The sequence below is a fragment of the Aspergillus glaucus genome (genome assembly GCF_001890805.1).
Source record: "Aspergillus glaucus CBS 516.65 unplaced genomic scaffold ASPGLscaffold_2, whole genome shotgun sequence".
Classification (NCBI taxonomy): domain Eukaryota; kingdom Fungi; phylum Ascomycota; class Eurotiomycetes; order Eurotiales; family Aspergillaceae; genus Aspergillus; species Aspergillus glaucus.
The window spans coordinates 1,493,836-1,515,215 of NW_019170454.1; the positions used below are offsets into that span (position 1 = coordinate 1,493,836).

Genomic DNA, 21,380 nt, shown 5'->3' on the forward strand with positions numbered 1-21,380 from the left:
GACATGCATAAATTGTACAATCAATGATCTATGTAAGATAAAAAAAAAAAATTAAAAAAAAATAAAATCCTAAGATTTCCTGACTTATTGCTCCTTGTATTCGTGCCATCCTTCCATCCCGTCCACGTCGTCCAAGCCCATCGCCCATCGGATAGAATCCAGCATCCGTGTGTCAAACACCCCACTGGCTGGGAGGTCGGCCCATCTCCTGAAACCGTGAGGTAATCCCGGAAATACGTAGACGCTCATGGAGACCATGTTTGTGAAGGGGATGCATGGTTAGCATTGCCCGACCAACCCTTTCTCTCCACTCGCTCACACCGCACCAAAATCCGACTCACCCCAGCGTCTCCAGCCTCTTTGCTAACAATAGCCCTGAACGGTGTCGGCCCCTTCACCTGGATTCCCCTGGCCAACGTCTACGGCCGTAGCTTCGTCTACCTGGTCACCACGCTCATCGGCTTTACCACCGCCCTGGGCAGCGGCTTCACCCAGACGTATCCCGTCCTGATCGGCGTCCGCGCCGTCAACGGTCTCTTCCTCGTGTCCATGGCCCTAGGCCCGGCCACCGTGACAGACCTGTTCTTCTACCACCAGCGCGGCCGCGCCCTCGGCCTATTCACCGTCATGCTGACCTCGGGCTCCCACTTCGCCGCCCTGTTCGGTGGGCCCGTTGCAAAGTTCCTCGGCTGGCGCTGGATCTTCTGGATCACCGGGGCCATGAACTTCTGCACCCTGGCCCTCCTGGTCGTCGCCCTGCCCGAGACCATGTACTACAAGCCCCGGACGTACTTGGACACCAGAACCGAGGCCCCCAAGCTGACTATGGCCAAGTACCGGCAGCTGCTGCGGCCCTGGGACCACCTTCCCCGGCGTCCGTATTAAGGCCAAGCACATCATCACCCCGGCCTTCCGCATGGCCCGCTATCCGTCCGTCCTTCTACCTAGCCTGTACTACGCCACGCAGTACTGCTTTTCGGCCATTTTTCCGGCCGTCACCTACTCCATCGTCTTCGAAACGCGCTTCAGCTGGGACGCCTTCCAGAGTGGCATGGCGTACGGGGGCACCGTGACTATCGCCAGTATTGCCGGCGAGGTGAGTGTTCTTTCTTTTGTGATATCTGTAACCCAAATGACTCCTCATGATAGTTCGCCGCAGGCAGGATCATCGACAAAATTGTTCAGCGTGAGGCCAAGCGGCTTGGCGTGGACAGCCCGCCGTCAGAGGTGCGGCTCAAAGGTTTGTGGTCGGGGGCGGCGCTGGTGCCCGTGGGCCTGCTCATCTTCGGTTTTACCATAGAATACGAGACGCACTGGGTGGGCCCGCTGGTGGGCTTTTTCATAGGAATATTCGGAATCCAGATCGTGGCGACCGTGTGTTACACGTACAGCATTGACTCGTACCGCGTGGAGGGCTCCGAGGTCTCTCAATTCATTAACTTCTGCCGCCAGACCACCAGCTTCACCGTCGCCTTCTACGCCGTCGACCTGTGCGAAGCCATCGGGTTCCAGTTCACCTTCCTTATGTTCGCGCTCGTCGGCACCATCCTGGTCTTACCGTCTATAGTGTGGCTCGTGTGGAAGGGAGGCTCCATCCGCGAGAGGCTAGGCAGGCCGGTCAATGTCAGCGTTGCCCAGGAGATTGGCTTGGATTACGATCTGGCCAATCGCAACCGGACCCATGAGTAGGGAACAAGTGAAGAAAAGCTAGCAGATTCCTCTTCAGTGTGAGACTGTAGTCCAGGTTGGGGGTTGGATAGCATGGACTATGTGTTAGTACTAGGCTTGGCACGTGACTTCTCAACGACCTCGCATAAGCCCGATAGGTAGTTAGCCAGGAGGCCATTCGGTCACCATCCAATCAGGCATACCTGCCCACTCAAAGGCTATGAGCCCTCTGCCTCTATCTCTAGAGTCGTGTTGAGATTGATATAGCGTGTAGAAAGCGGGGAATTCAGATTTGACTTCAGATTTTGCGCTTTTTGTCCAATCTGTTTTACTCGTCCGAACCTCCAAATCGTGAAAAATCTTCACCAAACCCCTGAATATTCCTCAACTGAGAGAGACCCCTGGAGAGCTTGAAATAGCGGCCCGGAGACCTGACCTACACACCCTGGAGAGCTTTTTATGTATAGCGGCCCAGAGACACCAAGCATAACGAATCGGATCCAAACTGTTCGATCAAAAATGGCTGGTCAATCGGCTCGAGCAGATCGCCGGACTAGCGAAGACCTGGCTAAGGAGGCAGATGCTGGTTTATCAGGCATGGATATAGGGCCAGGATCGCCTACCCCAATGCCAACGAACCAACAACCAAACATGGCTGGTAAATTGGCCCAACCAAATCAGCTGAATACAATTGATATGATGCGTAAAATGCATGCATTCATGTAACGACAGCAAGTTCAAATGCAACAACTGCAGGCCCAGACCCAGGTCCATGAGGCCTGAATCCAGGAACTGCAGGACGTGCTGCAGCAAGAAACTATCAACAACAATAATCAGCAACAGGCAGACCCGAATGCTGCTTTTATGGCGCAGTTTATGGGCTCTCTTCAATCAAACACCACACAAGATCCTCTGGAGAAGGAGGAGAAAAGAATAACATGTCTTGCAACTCACCATTGGAGAGATCATACACCCTGTCTGGAAGGCAGAGAGAATTTTACCTCATGGTGGAATGCTATTCTCATGGTTGCAGAATATATTGGTGGACGTGAGATTCTAGTCCAAGAGATAGCCCAACCACCACCAGATGGGAACCCCATGGAAAAGCTTCAATGGGAAATACGTTCTCGTCTACTACATACCCGAATTCTTGATCAACTGCCTCCGGACATACAGCAGCAGGTCCAATCAGAGCACATTCAGTCGCCTGTCCAACTATGGCGATGACTCAATAACGGATATGGCCTTTCCTATGACCCAGGCACTGTCAGCCGGGGCCAAACAGTGGCCATCCAATGGGTCCCCGGACACTATGGGGTGGAAGGCAATGAGAAGGCAGATCAGGCAACAAAGGCAACAGCAGCAGGGACTCCTGCAACTGGAAGGACACGAGGCTAGCTCTCCCTAGCTCACCTCCGGAGAGCCCAGACAGGCTACCAGGGAGGTTCTGCAAGGATTACAACGTATATACACCCAAAGAAATCCCAATTTTGCTACAAAAAACCCTCTTAACCAACCACCCTCGCCTGTCAAGAGCAACATGTCGACTTTGTCCCCGAAATCATCTCATCAGCTGCTAAGAGGTCAAAAGCGTTCCGACGCTCAGGGTGACGGTGATCGATCTTCTGGTCCTGCTCCACCTTTGCCGATTGTGGACCGTAATTATACATCACAAGATCTTCAAGACCAACTGGTTTACACAGACCAGGTGTTGCGCAATTCAAAGAGAAGACTATCTCCCATTGAGGCCCGTGCACTGAAGCTTTACGAAGATACATGTGCCAGATTGCTTGACCTTGAACAGGGTGAGGTTGGTGAAGGGAGAGGAAAGGAATTAGAGGCAATGAAGAATGAGTGGAAGTCAACTCTATGCATGTATGAACAGTCTATGCAATATACTGCATGTCTGATTGCCACTCGCTCTTCAGACGCCCAGGAGCTTCAGGACCAATTAATTATGCTACAAAAAGCCGCCTTCTACTCTTGATACGATTATACGGTGACATCTTTGCTGAAATGTGCACGAAACTCAAGGCTCAGGCAGAGGCAAGAAGGCTTGATGACTGGCAGATGGTGCAGAGACACTACTGGACAGAGATTGATGCAAATATTCATCATGAAGAGGATGCCTATCACCATGTTCTTTCTGGTTGACAAGCTCACGGACAGTGCCTGACATATCTAGCAGTCTCGCATGCATATGACCATGTTGGATTGAATCTTGATAACACAATCCAAGTCATACACCTCTGCTCGGAATGAAACCAGGTTTTTCACACAAACATCGTCCCACTGATCAAGAATGGCTTCTTTTTTGACCTAGCAAAGCATCTCCACAATGACTGCTGGGAAATGGCTGGGAGGGGTTGAACAAGAAAATGATACTGTAGGAAATTTACCTCGGGTTTTTGGTCTCCTATCAGGAGAAAAGGAGGTCAAGCAGGTGGCCTTTTCGCAATTGAGGTGGAACGCGAATGAGTCAAGCGTATGAAGGGCAATTGGTTGAAAATTTTGAACTTTGTTCAGGGCGACAGAAAACTATCTGATCTATAGTTTCAATACTACAGCGAACTTGCTGTGTCCCCTGAATGTTTATGACCTGTCCCTTAGCAAGTGACTCCTTGTTTGCCTGGACTGTCAATCTTAACTTGGGTGATGCTGTTCCTGGGTCTCAGAGCCTGACCCACTGGGCGCCCAATGACTGCCCCGACGTGCACCAAGCTCACGAGTACGCATCGCCCTCCACAAAGAAATTTTGTACGACTCCACAGCGCAATACTCCATACCCGTTCTGAGCACTTGGCTCCATAGGTAGCATCTTGCCTTATGGTCCCTGTCGAAGCTAAGACCACGATTGCCAATACTCTGGTCCATAGGGCACTATATAGTTGCCCTAAATTACCATGGCGGAGGCTTGCTGCTTGCCGGCTGCAGAGAGTGCCAACCAAGACCATGCTACAGCTTGGCAGGGAAATATTTGTACTTATACTGATCAAATCCATGGTTTTTCATTTAAAATTGCACTAGATTCCGTGTGGAATGCCGTTGACTTCGACTTTTGCTTTTTCAGGTAATCCATGAATATGTATTGATGGCTTCTTCTAGTGCCACACTATCAAATCTGGTCCCTTAAATTCTTTCTTGCATATTTTTTCATATCTTCTTTATCATCATGCGCCGCTCAGTGCTTGTCACAGCTTGATAGCTAGTGAAGAAAACAAGTGGGTGAACTCATATTTTGACCGGGTAATTTATCGAAGGGATATCAAATCTGGAGATGAAGTAGTAGAAAGAGAAATGAAGAGAACTATCTATTCAGTGTGTGGTTGCATACGGAAGGGCCAGAGCTGCGCTGTTTGCTCATATTGACCCCTTGTCAATATTTGCAAGCATTGTCCATCTGACATATTTCCATTTTCAGCAACATCTAAAATACTCCCTTAGGATCTGGCAATTTTCCATCCACAATCTGGTCTGGTATATGAGCCTGAACAATTCCATCTTCTCCCAGATACTCATCCCGTGAGTACAATTCCAGCGCCTCCCACCCCAGACTTTGGATATTATTCCAGATATTGAACGCAGACTTGAATGGAATCCGCCACTTCCACCAAATAAAGTCCTCAGCCTCATTTACTTCCGCCTGTCCAGCGATAAACACCTCCTCCTCCCTCTCTTCCAACAGCTCCACCCACGATGATTTCTGCATGTTATGATGCACGACTACTGTGTCTTCAGTAGGAGATTTGTCATCCAGGACAGAAATCCACCTAGTACTTAGACTGCTTGCATGGCGGCTTGTGAGGTCTTCTAGGCGATTGCGTGTGTAACAGCGAATTTCAGCGTCAGAAGCACCTTCAAAACCTGTGGTGAAATCAGGAATGGGCGGGTCGCTCTGCCATTCATCCAAGGTTTCTTGGGATGGATCACGGACAAGACTGAAGATATTGGCTGCTTGTTCTGGGAGAGCGCAGTCAGTCATTAGGCGGTTGATTACCTGTGGATAAATTTAGCGGTGCGGGATAAAAGCTTCATAGTCGCTATTTACAAACCCTTGCAGGCATCTGGGCAGTGCAGAAGAGAAGAATTGTAGACATGATGGATAGTGTGTGATTGAAAATATTGTAGAGATAGCGATGGAGAGGATATTGGTTTGAAAGTAATGGCGGCGGGGGGCGGGAGGCTGTGAGCTACCTTAGTATGTATAGTTAATGTTCGGTCCGGCGCTAGACCTGTCACGGGCTCGGACTAGTAGATACTAAAGAATTGATATTCCTATCTAAACTAGTGTAGCCATCGACGAGAATATTGAATCTGGAGAGGAAAAGAAGAAGAAAGGAAGCCGTCTGGCAAGACAAAGAAAAACTATCTACCCATCGTGCGATCACGTGTGATGGAGCCATCACTTGTCGTTTGCTTGCCACGGGTTCGGAATAGTAGATATCAACGAACTGAATTCCTATCTAAACTATTGTAGCCATCAACGAGAATATCGAATCTGGGAAAGAAGAAGAAAAGGAAATATATCTAGGCAATGAACAGTCTTTATAGACATTTGTGTGTGATGCGGCTTAAGCCCTTGTTTGCCCATATTGCTTATATGGCGTCGTTTGACATGTCGGTGCTGTTTGTCTGGTGTTGAGCCGTCACATAACCCCCCTCCTTAGGCGGAGTCCGTCCCTAGACTCTATGTCAGTCTGTTATCATCAGTGTGGTCGTCAATCTCATCAATCCCCTCTTCCTATGTCTTCAACCATTCCTTCAGACAACATGGCGGTCCTGCTTTCTCTGGATACCTCTGGTGATAATCACGTAAACGGTGTGGTGAGCCTTTGAAATTGGTGGTGGCTGAGTACCACGTCCAGTCCTCATAAAATCCAATCCACTTCACTTGGTACTGCAGTCGGCGTTGTTGTATATGAGACATGAGGACTTCCTCCACTTCCCACCCCTGTTCATCTCCAACAATGATCAGTTCTGGTGGCTCAATCACATGTCCTGGCAAGGGATCATTGGCAGTGCATCATAGTTTGTCTGGTGAGAAGACTGGATGGATTTTCATTGTGTCCGGTAAGTCCAATCAATAGGAGCTACCAATCCGCTCAAGAATTGGGAAAGGCCCTGCCATCTGACTATCAAGCTTCTTGTTAGGACAGTCTGTCTGATAGTGTCTCAGGGAGAGCCACACTTGATCTCCCACATCAAAGCCAACAGGATGATGTCAGTAATCTGCTTGCTTCTTCTGCTGGTCCTGAGTCTTCCTGATCTGGTTGTCTATAGCTGTCTATACTTGCTCCATCCTCTTCGCCGTGTCTTGGGCTCGTTGTTGACTAATCCGCTCATCCTGTGGGAGGGACCCTCCTATCGGCGTCCAGTCAAATGAAGTTCAGGGCTTGTATCCACAATCAACTAGGAAGAGCGAGGCGCCAGTTGATTCAGATGGTAGAGCAGCGGCAGTGAAATCAATTGATAGCAATAGGTCTGACCAATTATCCTGGTAGTGATTGATGAAAGGCCTCAATTGATTCACAACATGCTGGTTCACAATCTCTGTCCGGCCGTCAGTCTGCGCGTGATAAGCAGTGGAAAGTTTCAACTGGATTCCAAGGATTTGACATAGATCATCCCAAAATGCTGATATGAACTGGGACCCACAGTCTGGAACAATGGTCGTCAGGGGTCCTCTATGGCGGTAGACATGTTCAATGAACATATGTGCAACATCTTCAGAAGTAGCGGCCTTTTTGCATGGTATGCTGATAGGCTTCTTGCTGAATCAGTTCACTATCACCAGTGCAGCGTTGTATCCCTTCTTATCAGGAGGGAAAGAATGGAAATCCATAGAGATGTGCTGCCAAGGACGTTCTGCAATGGGCAAGGGTTAGAGTAGTCCCAGGGCACAGTCTCATGAATTTTAAGCTCTTCAACAATTTGAGCAGTTCCACACGTACCTTTCAACGTCTCATCTCCAGGTTGGCCAAAAGTATCGCGTTTGGACAAGCTGTTGAGCTTTTGTTCTCCCTGGGTGTGCAGTTGATACCTGCATATGTATTTCATCAAACAACTGAGTACACAGCTTAGGATTATCATCAGGTACAAACAGTCGGTCTCCCTTCAGTAGCAAGCCATCTTGCACAACCCAATCATCCACCCCTTTCTGGGCCTTATCACAGTACTATTTGTGACGGTCTCGAGCAATATGAATATATATTGGTAGACTATCTGACAAAATTCTACACGAGGAAAGAAAGGAAAAAGACAGGCCTGCCGGCGACGAGCTATCTAGTGTGTGTGATGGGTTTAAGCGAATGCTCAGTGAATGTCCTACGCCAAACAGGCCAATGTGATCAACATGCTATACAGCTCGTGAGAATCCCTGCTCCGTGACACTATTCTGCAGTCGATTCTCAGTTCACCTTGAGCACCCGATCAACTATCTGCAAGGTGGGTTCCAGGGCGTTAACCTACACAGACTGCTCAACAGATTCAGGTTTCAACAGGATCTGTTGACGGTACTCATCCTTCTTCTGTATCTCAGTTGTCAGTCGGCTGAGAGCATCTGCAAGAGTGTTCTCTCATCCGGGTTGGTATCAGATGAAGTAGAATCAAGAGAGGAATTCAGCCCATTGAGCTTGTCAAGCATCAGCTTCTTCATCATCATAAAGTATTCTAGCGCTCGGTGATCAGTATAGACATCAAAATGTTCTCAGAGTTGCAACCCTTCCAACTCAGCTCGCCACTCCTGCAGCATGCGTATGATGGCTAGCATTTCTTTGTCATGGATTTCATAGTTGCACTCAGCATCTGACATGCTCTTCAAGTAATAGGCAACTGGGTGCCAGAGATCTCCATGCTTCTGAAAAAAGACCCCTGCCACCACTCCATCTGATGCATCTGTCTCCAATTTCGTCTCTAGATCAGGGTGGTAATGTCATAGTATTGGGGCGTCTGTTAACCGCTTCTTCAATTATTCAAAGGCTTGTTGGCATTCATCTGTCCATATAAAAGGGACATCTTTCCTTGTCAGTCGGCTCAGTGGCTTTGTAATGTGGCTATAGTCCTTGATGAACCTCTGGTAGAAGTTGCAGAATCCAAGGCAGGATTGCACACCCTGGACAGTAGTTGGCACTGCCAAGTTACAGATCACGGCAGTCTTCTCTGGGTCAACTTCAATGCCATTTGTTGTCAAAATAAATCCAAGGTACTTCATCCAGGTGACGTGGAACTCGCATTTCTTGATACTGGCTTGGAGTCCTGCTGCGTGTAGTCATTCAAGCAACTTCTTGACATGGAGCTCATGTTCTGCAGCATTCTGGGAGTAGATAAGTAAATCATCCACAAATGCAGTCACAAAGCTATCCAAATAGTCCATAAGGGTATCATTGATAAACCGTTGGAAAGCGGCCGATCTGTTGGTGAGTCCAAAGGGTACAAAATGATATTTGTAAGTCGGAAGTTCCATACCGGGTCTGGAAAGTCGTCAGATCCTCAGACTCAGGGCTGAGTCGGATTCGGTGGAACCCTTCTTAAATGTCCAGCTTTGTAAATATCTTCACTCTGCTGATTCATTCCATCAGTGAGAGGAAGGTTATCCCTTTATATATGCATCTACATTCATCTCATCTACTTCAGCCTCTTGATATAAGCTGTTTTGCGCCACTGAAGCACTACTATGGGCAGAAAATCAGGGAGATGGCGCAAAATGACATTCATTCAGCTAACAAACACGAATTCCTATCTATCTACACCAAAATCCATGCTCGTGCATTCTCAAAGGCCAATATATTGGGTGGACTTGCAGCTGCTGGTCTTATTCCTTTTAAACCAGAGAGTGCTCGCAAAACTCCATATCAAGCTGAAGACACCAATTCCACCTTCTTCTCCATCCAGCAATCAATCCTTTTATTTAGGAAGAACACCAGCCAGTCTTTATCAGTTGAATGAGCAGAAAAAGCAGATTCAAGACCTCAACGACAGTCTCTATCCTCAGTTGTTGCAGAGCAGATGCTTGAAGAGTCATAAAGGGTGCAGAGATGGCAATGCAGAATTCTATCCTTTTACAACAAGAAATCCATCGGCTTCACACATCAAATAAGCATCAGAAAGAGAAGAAGATGACACGAGCCTTTATTCAAGATAAAGGGAGTTTAACAGGTGAAGAGGGGCTGCAAAGATTGAGAGAAACTAGAAAGAGAGGCCATACAAGAGCCATCATCATCATCATCATCATCAAGATCCTGACGACCAGCACGGTGCAGTAATTGCAATAAAGAAGGCCATAATAGATTGAAATGCCCTGTTCCCTGTTAGAGAACAATAGATTTAATGGATTTAATGGATTTTGGTTTGCTTTAATAGGGAGAGGATCAATAGATATAGAGGTGGCTCACCGCCGCTGACTAGTTAACTAGTAGAAATAACGTCATTTGGGTACAGCTAACCTTTTTAGGACTTTTGGCCATAAAACCTCTTTCGTCACCGCCTTTGCATATGAACACATGGAGATAACCACAGCATAGTGATGGTGATGACAGTGACGACGGTCACAACAGCAACAACACCTCTCTTCATTATGGCGACTCCCACTCTCACCTCTCATACATCACCTCTCCATTTAACCCCCGAACCACTCACTCCGGACTCTTTTGCGCCCTTCGGTACCGCGATTGTCCCTCCGCTTCCCCACAATCTCATCGCTAAACCTCCTCCGCTTTCCTCTCTCCAGCAACAACATGGGACTCCCACACCCGTGCTAGCAAATCAATCCACTGCTATCAAGTACAGCTCCATATCTCCATTGCAGAATGACTATCCGGGATCTCCCAGCGGGCAGCCATCGTCCGCACGGATGAGTATGTTTTGCTGTTTTCCGCGGGAATTGCGACACGCCTCGACTACTATGGCACTCTTCGATGTCAGAATCCTAGAGAGACACCCGTACACCACGCAGACGTTCACGCCCCTCAATTCCGCCAGCGAAGACCAACAGATTGCCAATGAACCGCTTTACCTCGTTATCGTCGCTCCAACCCTCAAAGATCAAACCATTGCCGCTGCCGTTAAAAACCCCACGACTAGAATCGCAGAGTCAGTCACTATAATCGACCCCCCGGATCTCAGCAAAGTCAAGGCGTTCGTCGCCCGTCGTGGACAGGCGGTGACGTATGGGGCTGGAACGTGGCATGCACCGATGGTGGTATTGGGGAAGAGACGGGTGGATTTTGTGGTTGTGCAGTTTGCGAATGGGGTTGCGGAGGAGGATTGTCAGGAGGTGGCTTTCGGGGAGGGTGTTGAGGTAGAGGTGGACAGCAATGAGGGCAATAGATTGGAGAAGCTATAGGAGATTCGTTATAGGTAGGGGTATACTCTTATGTACAGGTAACGTGCATCACTACTCATGTTAACACATCAATCAAGGATCGTTTCATCATCTTTCCCATCCCGCAGCTCATCCCGGTATTCCCTGGCCATTTCTATGGTTTCCTGGGGCAATCCCGCCAATTTCGCTACTTTCAACGCGTGCGACTCGCGATTAACCCCCTTCCGCAGTCGATGGATGAAGGAGAACGAGCCAGATGCCGTTTCCTTGACATCTGTACAGTACCGTCCCAGTGCATCGAAGTCATGTGTCTTCTTCGCCAGAGCGTGGAAGTGCGTCGCGAATAGCGTCCGGCATCGATTTCGATAATGCAGGTGGTGCAGGCACGCGTAACTCACTGCCGTGCCATCTTCGGGCGTCGTCCCACGACCAACCTCGTCCATGATTACGAAAGAGCGCGGTGTCGCTTGTGTTAGAATGGCTGTCGTTTCCAGCATCTCGACCATGAACGTTGATTGATCACGGAATAGGTCATCAGCTGCTCCAATCCGACTGAAAATCTGGTCGATAATCCCGAGCTCTGCATACGCGGCTGGTACAAAAGAGCCGACTTGTGCCAATATCGTAATCAAAGCGTTCTGGCGAAGAAAAGTGCTCTTTCCTCCCATATTAGGACCTGTGATGAGCCAGATTCGTTCCACGTCATCACCCAAAAAGCAGTCGTTGCTGACGAATGGCCGACCCTGTTCCTCGAGTCCCAGCTTGACTGTGGGATGACGACCACCCACAATCCGATGCGCCGTGCCCATATTCAATATCGGACGGACGAGATTCTGCTCCTGAGCAAGGCTGGCAAATGAACAAGCCACGTCAAGCTCGTCCATGACGGCTGCGTTGTGCCGGATCTTCACCAGATTCAGGATCACACCTCGCCGAAGTCGTTCGAAGATGACATGTTCTTCTTGCCGGATCTGAACCTTTATTTGATCCATTTTACCGCCAAGGTCTGTCCACGCCGGAAGGTAGAATGATCGGGTGCTCTTGGTTGAATATACGCTTCGCGTTACTCCCAGCTCCTCGAGCGATGCCTGCGTAATTCTGGCATTCCTGACATGGCAAATATGCCCCAGTCCGGCGGACCACCTGAGTGATATATGGGGCGATCTGACAGAATCACGCAGCCACGTTGTTAGCCGCGACTTTTCGTCGTGCAATCGATCTAGTTCCTCATGTAGGCCGCGCAAAGCTGGACTCGCCTCGCGTCTCATGATCCATGTATCAACGGTTTGTTCCTCCGCTGCGGGTGTGGTATTTTTCTTCCCCTTCACTTTCTTTGGTAAAGTTTCGACGTCTTCTGGTAATCCCTCTGTCGCTGTTACTTCTTGTGCCAGCACTGCCGCCTCCGCTGCCGTGGCGTCTTCCATACGTTGCTTCTGTAACAAACCCTCTTCATCGATGGCTGCGAGAATATCATCCGCAAGTTTTGTAGGTCCGTCGAGGTGAAGACGATCGATCATCATCTTTAGACTACCCTTAACTCCAGCATCGGAGCCATCGCCATCCTTGGCCGACAGCACTTGCCGGATCTCCTTCGAGGCCTGGATGGCTCTTGAAAGGCAGATCAGGTCATCTGCGTCACCACGTCCCAGTGTGAATTTCTGGACTAGACGCTGAGCATCATAGCTACGTTTCAGTAACTGCATTATGCTCTCTCGTAGTTCTGTATCTTCGATGAAAATCGACACTAGGTCAAGGCGTTCGTTGATGACCTTCAGTGACGTAGATGGTGATGCTGAAACCTATTAGCAACGCATCCTCGGATCTTGAGTAGATCGGTGATGGGTACATACTCAAACGGTCCCTCAGCAGACGGGCGCCGCTCTTTGTGCTGGTCCGTCTGACTGCGTGAAGAAGACTTCCTTTCCCAAAACCATCGCGGGCTGTCTCGAGTATTTCTAGTCCTCTCAAACTATTCCGGTCAATGTTCATCGACTCATTCAAGTGTCGACGACGTGGTGGTTGAAGTTGCATGTTCGAACCCTGCAGCTGAACCCGGATGTATTCCAAGAGGTTATATCCCGCAGCAGTTTCCTCTGTCGTAAACGCGTCGATAGTGTCCGCTGGAACGGGTGTTTCGAGCATCGAGCCCCAGGCCGACATGGGCGCAACGTCTCCGGAAAATGGAAAAAAGGTCAATAAACGTTGATCCTGTCCAACCAGTGACTGCAGCTCATGTCCAACAAGATCCTGGGTAATTTGGTCAACCAGGATCTCGCGAGCTCCAATACGTGCGATGGCAGACGGGAGCATCTGTGCTGTCGCGAACTGGGTGAGAAACTCGCCTGTAGACAGATCAAGCCAGGCCAGGCCTACGGGTTGAGAAGGGGATGCCAGGATGTGTTGATGAGAGGTTACTTCGGTGTCCTCAGCGGCCTGGTCTTCTATATGCGCCTTCAGGGAAGAGACGTCCATGTAAATGGCCAGCAGGAAGTTGTTCTGGGTGGGATCCATGAATTTTTCATCGATCAGAGTACCCGGTGTGATGACTCTGGCCACTCTGCGGTCGAACATCAGACCTTTGGAGCGTGCTTTCTCTTCTGCAGTGTTGGCGAACTCTTCACTGATAGCGACATATTTGTTAAGATCTTGAACCAGAACCTTCAAGAACCGGTCAGCCTGGAAAAACGGGAAGCCTGCCATGGGAACAGGACCCGCGTTGGTCTTCTTGAAGCTAAGCTTGATGTTGAGTAATGGAGCTAGTTCTTCTGCTTGCTCAAAGTATAACTAAAAGATATGTTAAGCACTTGGACCCAACCAATGGAACCAATCTACATCCAGAAACCATCAATATTTATCTCATACCTCGTAAAAGCCCCCGACTCTGGTCAACAGCACACAGTTCCTGAATTTCTGCATGTTATTCCGGTGTCCCTGGATCACCGTCGGATATTGAGGTGTATCATCTTCAGGAGTATCATTGTAGGGTTCGAGCTTCAAAGCACCCTGAGGTAAGTCCTTGAGTTTCAATGTAGACTGCGTCTTTTTACTCCTTTTTTGCTCGAGCTGACCTGGAGCCGAGACTGAAGCTCCAACAAGGTGTAGGGCAGGACGGCGGGCATAGTGGCAGATACTCCGATGGGTATTGCACCAGTGCGGATGTAGGATATAGCTCCTGCGACCAACCAAAGAGCGACTAGAGGGCTGGATTAACGAAAGAAACCCATGCATGCGCATGTTTTCTTATTATTGACCTCTAGTTGTTGTGTTGTAACCATAATAAAAAAGCGTTCCTTGGATGGCGGCGATGGTAGACCTCGCCAAACCTTCCCTCTCGGGTCGCCACTGAAATCTTCCGACTCCGTCAAACTTCCCTTCACCAACTCTTCAAGCAACACCTCAACCTCAACTACGGCAGCTTGCACCCCACGACACAACGAGCGAGCTTGCCTTCTTTTATTCGACCTTGCTGTTGCGATGCTTCAGGTTTGTGAAGACATCTGAAAGAAATTATCTTAACGCTGCAGAAATTCATTTTTCGCTTCTGTCGCAGGTGTCTGGACGCGCCGGTTGATTCTGAGCTCCGACGAGCCCGGCCGACTTTTCGCGTCGCCATTTATTCCACCTATATACCTCTTTTTTATCCCTCGTTAATACAGATTCCACTCCTTCACAATGGCGGACCCAAACAATATCTCGCAGTACAAGTACTCGGCGATGTCCAACCTGGTCCTCCAGGCGGACCGCCGTTTCGTCTCCCGCATCCAGGATGAACCCACCGGAGATCCAGAATCCCTCGCCGGCCGCATCGGTATTCGAGAAATGGGCTCGCGGGTAGCACCTGAAGACGCCCCGCAGACGAAGAAGAAGGCCACCGGGCCTGTCGACATCGAGCGAGGCGCGATTCGGGAAGGCGAGGACGTGCTTGCACGAGAACAGAGAAAGTTACAGAAGGGACAACCGGCTCAGACACGGGGGCAAGGGATTCTCTCTGCGGCTGATGCGCTTGTTGAGGGTCTGAAGTACCGCCCACGGACGCCGGCTACGCGTGCGACGTACGATCTCATCCTTACCATGACCGCCAGCCACTTGGGTGATGTTCCGCACGAGGTTGTCAGGAGTGCGGCGGATGCTGTGCTGGAATATTTGAAGGATGAGGATATGAAGGATTTCGATAAAAAGAAGGAAATTGACGACTTGCTGGGGAGCTCGATGAATCCCAAGGAGTTCAACGAGTTGGTCAACCTGGGCAAGAAGATTACGGATTACGATGCTCAAGATGAGGATGAAGAGATGGAAGGTGGTCTGGAAGGCGAAGCTGGCGGGGAACTGGATGAACGCCAGGGTGTCGCTGTCGTCTTCGACGAGGAGGATGAAGATGAGGACCGGATGGGCACCGAAGTTCGCGACGAGGACGAATTAACGGACGAGGAAGAAGAGGAAAAACCAGAGGGTGAAGAGGCTGCAGAGAGACCCGACCTTGAAGGTCTCGATGGCGAGGCAGAGGAAATGGTCATTGACGGTGGCGTTGGCCGCGATGAGAAGACCCGCGGAAAGACGATGACTATACCCGCCCGCGAGATCGACGCATATTGGCTTCAGCGCCAGATCGGTGGTATTTACTCGGATGCCCATATTCAGCAAGAGAAGGCTCGGGATGCACTCGAGATTCTCGGTGGCCAAGGCGAGGACGGCGCAGAGCGACCGCTTCGTGATGTTGAAAACGACTTGATGGAGCTGTTCGACTACGAGAGCCCCGAACTTGTCGCCAGACTTGTGATGAACCGTGACAAGGTCGTCTGGGTCACCCGCTGGAGAAGAGTCGCCGAAGATGCAGATGCCCGCAATGAGGTTGAAAGTGAAATGGTTGGAACAGGACATCGTGCTATTCTGGACGAGATCCGGGGCAAGCCTACCCGTGAAGAGGGGGCTGGTCGGCCCGAGAAGAAGATCAAGCTTGATCTGATGGATGTCGATGTCCCGAGAGGTGCGCCGGAAGAGAAGGCTGAAGAACCCACAGGACCTCTGCAGCCAAAGAGACTTATCAACTTGGAGAACCTCGTTTTCCACCAGGGTAACCACTTGATGACCAACCCGAACGTTAAGCTGCCTCAGGGCTCCACCAAGCGGACATTCAAGGGGTACGAAGAAATCCACGTCCCGCCACCAAAGGCCAAGAGAGAACCAGGGGAGAAGAACACTCCGACTTCAGAGCTTCCTGAGTGGGCACGCGTTGGATTTGGTAGCTCGAAAGAGCTCAACCGCATCCAGACCATCTGTCATCCGACGGCATTTAAAGATGATGGCAACATGCTTGTCTGTGCGCCGACTGGATCAGGAAAAACAAACGTCGCTATGCTCACCATCTTGCGCGAGATCGGCAAGAACCGCAACCCAGACACAGGTGAAATCATGCTCGATGACTTCAAGATCGTCTACATCTCCCCTCTGAAGGCCCTCGTGCAGGAACAAGTGGGCAACCTTGGAAAGCGACTTGAACCCTACGGCATCCGAGTGGCAGAACTTACTGGTGACCGCCAGTTGACGAAACAGCAGATTGCGGATACCCAGATCATTGTCACTACCCCCGAGAAATTCGACGTCATCACAAGAAAGGGGTCAGAAACCAGCTACACCAACCTTGTCCGTCTTATCATCATTGACGAAATCCATCTTCTGCACGACGAGCGTGGTCCTGTCATTGAAAGCCTTGTGAGCAGAACCATTCGTAAGGTGGAGGCTACCGGTGACCCTGTTCGTGTTGTCGGTCTCAGTGCCACACTCCCGAACTACCGCGATGTCGCCAGCTTCCTGCGTGTGGACCCTCTCAAGGGCATGTTCCACTTCGACGGCTCTTACAGACCTTGTCCGCTGAAGCAAGAGTTCATTGGTGTCACCGACAAGAAGGCTATCAAGCAGCTGAAGACAATGAACGACATCTGCTACAACAAGGTCCTGGAGCAGGTTGGGCAGCGCAGGAACCAGATGCTGATCTTCGTGCACTCTCGTAAGGAGACGGCCAAGACGGCCAAGTACATCCGAGACAAGGCTTTGGAGATGGAGACCATCGGCCAGATTCTCCGCAGTGACGCTGCCAGCAGGGCTATCTTGTCCGAGGAAGCCGAGTCTGTTGACGACCCATCTCTCAAGGACCTCCTGCCGTACGGACTTGGTATCCATCACGCTGGACTGAGTCTTGCAGACCGTGACTCCGTCCAGGCTCTCTTTGCTGATGGCAGTATCCAGGTTCTTGTCTGTACCGCTACTCTTGCCTGGGGTGTTAACCTCCCCGCACACACTGTCATCATCAAGGGAACTCAGATCTACTCGCCTGAAAAGGGTAGCTGGGTTGAGTTGAGTCCCCAGGATGTTCTGCAGATGCTGGGACGTGCTGGTCGGCCGCAATACGATACCTTTGGTGAGGGTATTATCATCACCGCGCAGTCCGAAATTCAGTACTACCTCTCCCTCATGAACCAGCAATTGCCTATTGAGAGTCAGTTGATGAATAAGCTGGCGGACAACATGAACGCTGAGATTGTTCTTGGGAATATCCGTGATCGCGACGAAGGTGTTCAATGGCTTGGCTACACTTACTTGTTCGTCCGGATGCTTCGTTCGCCTGGTTTGTACAGTGTCGGTGCCGATTACGAGAACGATGACGCGTTGTTGCAAAAGCGTGTCGACCTTGTCCACTCGGCTGCTGTTATCCTGGAGAGAGCCGGTCTGGTTAAATACGAGAAGAAGACTGGACGCCTGCAACCTACGGAACTTGGACGGATCTCGTCGCATTACTACATTGGTCACAACTCTATGTTGACTTACTCTCAGCACATCCAGCCCTCCATCTCCAACATTGAACTTTTCCGCATCTTCGCCCTCAGTGACGAATTCAAGTACATTCCCGTCCGTCAAGATGAGAAGCTTGAATTGGCCAAGTTGCTGGGCCGTGTACCCATTCCCGTCAAGGAGGGCATTGACGAGCCTCACTCGAAGGTCAACGTCCTTTTGCAGGCCTACATCTCCAGACTCAAGCTGGAGGGTCTTGCATTGATGGCAGACATGGTCTACGTTACACAGTCAGCTGGCCGTATTATTCGGGCAGTTTTCGAGATTGCCTTGAAGAAGGGTTGGTCTTCAGTGGCCAAGAATGCTCTCGATCTGTGCAAGATGGCTGAGAAGCGCATGTGGCCAACAATGTCGCCTCTCCGCCAGTTCCCCAACTGCCCGAGAGATGTTTTGCAGAAGGCCGAACGTATTGATGTGCCGTGGGCCAGCTACTTCGACCTCGACCCTCCGCGTATGGGTGAACTGCTTGGCATGCCTAAGGCGGGACGTGTTGTCTGCGACCTTGTCTCCAAGTTCCCCCGTCTAGAAGTCCAGGCCCAGGTGCAGCCTATTACTCGCTCGATGCTGCGCGTTGAGTTGACGATCACTCCCAACTTCGTCTGGGATGAAGCTATCCATGGACATGCCCAGGACTTCTGGATTCTGGTCGAGGACTGCGATGGTGAAGACATCCTGTTCCACGACCAGTTCGTTCTCCGGAAGGACTACGCACAATCCGAAGTGAACGAGCATCTTGTCGAGTTCACGGTGCCGATTACCGAGCCGATGCCGCCAAACTACTTCATCACTCTGGTTTCTGATCGGTGGATGCACGCAGAGACCAAGATTGCTGTGTCCTTCCAGAAACTCACCCTCCCCGAACGATTCCCGCCTCACACTCCCCTCTTGGACATGCAGCGAGCCCCCGTCAAGGCACTGAAGCGCGACGACTACCAGAAGCTGTACCCCGACTGGCAGTACTTCAACAAGATTCAGACCCAGACATTCAAGTCGCTCTTCGATTCGGACGAGAATGCTTTCATCGGTTCTCCTACCGGAAGTGGTAAGACTGTCTGCGCTGAGCTCGCATTGCTTCGTCACTGGAACCAAGAGGACGCTGGTCGGGCTGTTTATGTTGCCCCCTTCCAAGAGCTGGTGGATCTGCGATACGCGGACTGGGAGAAGCGATTCAGCAGCCTTGCCGGTGGCAGGAACGTTGTCAAGCTAACTGGAGAGACCACGGCCGATCTCAAGCTCCTGGAGCAGGCGGACTTGGTTTTGGCGACGCCTACCCAATGGGATGTCCTGTCGCGACAGTGGCGGCGACGAAAGAACGTGCAGACTGTGCAGTTGTTCATCGCTGATGAACTGCACATGCTTGGTGGCTACGGCGGATACGTGTACGAAGTGGTTGTCTCCCGTATGCACTCAATTGCCGTCCAGATTGAGAACGGCATGCGTCTCATCGGTCTGAGTGTACCTCTTGCCAACGCCCGCGACATTGGAGAGTGGATTGGCGCCAAAAAGCACACTATCTACAATTTCAGCCCGCACGCTCGACCGGTGCCGCTGGAGCTCCACATCCAGTCGTTCAACATCCCTCACTTCCCCTCACTCATGCTCAACATGGCGAAGCCAGCATACCAGTCGATCCTGCAATTATCGCCCAATAAGCCTGCGCTGATCTTCGTGCCGAACCGTAAACAGACACGGTCTAGCGCAATGGATATCCTGGGCGCTTGTGCTGCTGATGAAGATGAGGACCGGTTCTTGAACGCCGATGCTAATGAATTGGCTCCCCTTCTCAGCCGCATCAACGAACGGACTCTCGCGGAGTCGCTCTCTCATGGTATCGGTTACTACCATGAGGCTCTGACCCCGACCGACAAGAAAATCGTGTCGCATCTGTTCGCGATTGGTGCTATCCAAGTGCTTCTCGCTTCGCGGGACGTCTGCTGGGAGCTGGACCTGACTGCCCATTTGGTCATTGTGATGGGCACACAGTTCTTTGAGGGCCGGGAGCACCGTTACATCGACTACCCGATCAGCGAAATCCTCCAGATGTTCGGAAAGGCGTCTCGTCCCGGTGAGGACAAGATTGGCCGAGGTGTGCTGATGGTTCCGGGTGTGAAGCGTGACTACTACAAGAAGTTCCTCAACGAGGCGCTTCCCGTGGAGAGTCATCTCCAGATCTATCTGCACGATGCGTTCGTTACGGAGGTCAGCACCAAGGCCATTGCTTCAACCCAGGACGCCATCGATTGGATGACCTACACATACTTCTACCGTCGTCTCCTTGCCAACCCCAGTTTCTACGGTCTCAGTGATGTCAGCCACGTGGGTCTGAGCACGTTCATGTCGGAACTGGTCGAGAATACATTGAAGGAACTGTCCGAGGCTAAGATCATCGACTTGGACGAGGAAGACGACAGTGTCTCGCCACTGAACGCTGCCATGATCGGAGCGTACTACAACATCTCGTTCATCACCATGCAGACCTTCCTTCTCTCGCTGTCGGCCCGCACAAAACTCAAGGGTATTCTGGAGATTGTCACGTCCGCGACGGAGTTCGAATCAATCCAGATGCGTCGTCACGAGAACCATATCCTGCGCCGGGTGTACGACCGTATTCCTGTCAAGATGACCCAGGTTTCGTACGACTCGCCGCACTTCAAGGCCTTTGTTCTGCTCCAAGCGCACTTCTCTCGCATGCAGTTGCCTATTGATCTTGCTAAGGATCAGGAGATTATTGTTAACAAGATCCTTAACCTGCTTAGTGCATGCGTCGATGTTCTTTCGTCTGAGGGTCATCTCAACGCAATGAACGCCATGGAGATGTCGCAGATGGTCGTTCAGGCCATGTGGGATCGGGATAGCCCGCTTAAGCAGATTCCTCACTTTGGTCCTGACGTTGTTAAGGTGGCCAATGAGTTTGGGTATGCTCCTACTCTTCATTCCGATGATTCTATGTGCAATGCTAACTTACTTCTCCGCAGTATCAACGACATCTTCGAGTTCATGGAAGCAATGGACCCCTCCGAGAACAAAGACTACGCCTCGCTGGTCAAGCGCCTGGGTCTCGACAACAAGCAGCTCGCGCAAGCCGCCGCCTTCACCAACGACAAGTACCCCAACCTCGACCTCGACTTCCAAGTCGAAGACCCCGAAAACGTCACCTCCGGCGAACCCGCCTACCTCAAGATCAAGGTCGAGCGCGAAGTCGAAGAAGACGAAGAACCCGACGCAACCGTCCACGCACCCTTCTACTCCAACCGCAAGATGGAGAACTGGTGGCTTGTCGTGGGTGAGGAAAAGACCAAGAGTCTGTTGGCTATTAAGCGGGTTACTATCGGACGGAAGTTGGATCTGCGTTTGGAATATGTTGTGCCTTCGCCGGGTGAGCATGAATTGTCGCTGTACTTGATGAGTGATAGTTATGTGGGTGTTGATCAGGCGCCTACATTTACTGTTACGGCGGCTGAGGGGATGGAGGAGGATGAGAGTGAGGAAGAGGAGGAGTAAGCTGCTTAGTTTCTGTATGTTGGTTTATTCTCGCATGAAGATTTCC

At 50.7% G+C, this 21,380-nt stretch overlaps 8 protein-coding genes across 8 annotated transcripts; 6 read left to right on the plus strand and 2 right to left on the minus strand.

The window, feature by feature from the left end:
• Positions 1-256: 256 nt before the first annotated feature.
• ASPGLDRAFT_63601 (uncharacterized protein) lies at positions 257-1,689 on the plus strand (the record flags this gene model as incomplete). The annotated part of the gene is made up of 4 exons (XM_022548687.1): positions 257-278; positions 356-788; positions 835-1,096; positions 1,150-1,689. 4 exons carry the CDS (start codon positions 257-259, stop codon positions 1,687-1,689), a joined length of 1,257 nt encoding a protein of 418 aa, XP_022405492.1.
• Positions 1,690-2,187: 498 nt separating this feature from the next.
• ASPGLDRAFT_22286 (uncharacterized protein) lies at positions 2,188-2,895 on the plus strand (the record flags this gene model as incomplete). Its single annotated transcript, XM_022543167.1, has 2 exons — positions 2,188-2,326; positions 2,483-2,895. 2 exons carry the CDS (start codon positions 2,188-2,190, stop codon positions 2,893-2,895), a joined length of 552 nt encoding a protein of 183 aa, XP_022405493.1.
• A 313-nt stretch (positions 2,896-3,208) lies between these two features.
• On the plus strand, positions 3,209-3,655 carry ASPGLDRAFT_31924 (uncharacterized protein; the record flags this gene model as incomplete). The annotated part of the gene is made up of 1 exon (XM_022544117.1): positions 3,209-3,655. One exon carries the CDS (start codon positions 3,209-3,211, stop codon positions 3,653-3,655), a length of 447 nt encoding a protein of 148 aa, XP_022405494.1.
• A 1,440-nt stretch (positions 3,656-5,095) lies between these two features.
• ASPGLDRAFT_117457 (uncharacterized protein) lies at positions 5,096-5,765 on the minus strand (the record flags this gene model as incomplete). The annotated part of the gene is made up of 2 exons (XM_022539870.1): positions 5,096-5,665; positions 5,721-5,765. The coding sequence occupies 2 exons, from the start codon at positions 5,763-5,765 to the stop codon at positions 5,096-5,098; spliced, it is 615 nt and encodes a 204-aa protein (XP_022405495.1).
• Positions 5,766-9,363: 3,598 nt separating this feature from the next.
• On the plus strand, positions 9,364-10,018 carry ASPGLDRAFT_42420 (uncharacterized protein). Its single transcript, XM_022545600.1, has one exon. The coding sequence runs from the start codon at positions 9,702-9,704 to the stop codon at positions 9,927-9,929; it is 228 nt and encodes a 75-aa protein (XP_022405496.1). The 5' UTR covers positions 9,364-9,701; the 3' UTR covers positions 9,930-10,018.
• Positions 10,019-10,240: 222 nt separating this feature from the next.
• Positions 10,241-11,008, plus strand: ASPGLDRAFT_116515 (ureidoglycolate hydrolase; the record flags this gene model as incomplete). The annotated part of the gene is made up of 1 exon (XM_022539776.1): positions 10,241-11,008. The coding sequence occupies one exon, from the start codon at positions 10,241-10,243 to the stop codon at positions 11,006-11,008; it is 768 nt and encodes a 255-aa protein (XP_022405497.1).
• Positions 11,009-11,076: 68 nt separating this feature from the next.
• Positions 11,077-14,221, minus strand: ASPGLDRAFT_117288 (mismatch repair ATPase MSH1; the record flags this gene model as incomplete). The annotated part of the gene is made up of 3 exons (XM_022539854.1): positions 11,077-12,779; positions 12,838-13,771; positions 13,850-14,221. 3 exons carry the CDS (start codon positions 14,219-14,221, stop codon positions 11,077-11,079), a joined length of 3,009 nt encoding a protein of 1,002 aa, XP_022405498.1.
• A 438-nt stretch (positions 14,222-14,659) lies between these two features.
• On the plus strand, positions 14,660-21,334 carry ASPGLDRAFT_31928 (ATP-dependent RNA helicase BRR2; the record flags this gene model as incomplete). The annotated part of the gene is made up of 2 exons (XM_022544118.1): positions 14,660-20,748; positions 20,809-21,334. The coding sequence occupies 2 exons, from the start codon at positions 14,660-14,662 to the stop codon at positions 21,332-21,334; spliced, it is 6,615 nt and encodes a 2,204-aa protein (XP_022405499.1).
• Positions 21,335-21,380: the final 46 nt, after the last annotated feature.

Coding starts and splice junctions, on each gene's coding strand:
- ASPGLDRAFT_42420 (XM_022545600.1), top strand. CDS start 9,702: ATGGCAATGCAGAATTCTATCCTTTTACAACAAGAAATCCATCGGCTT.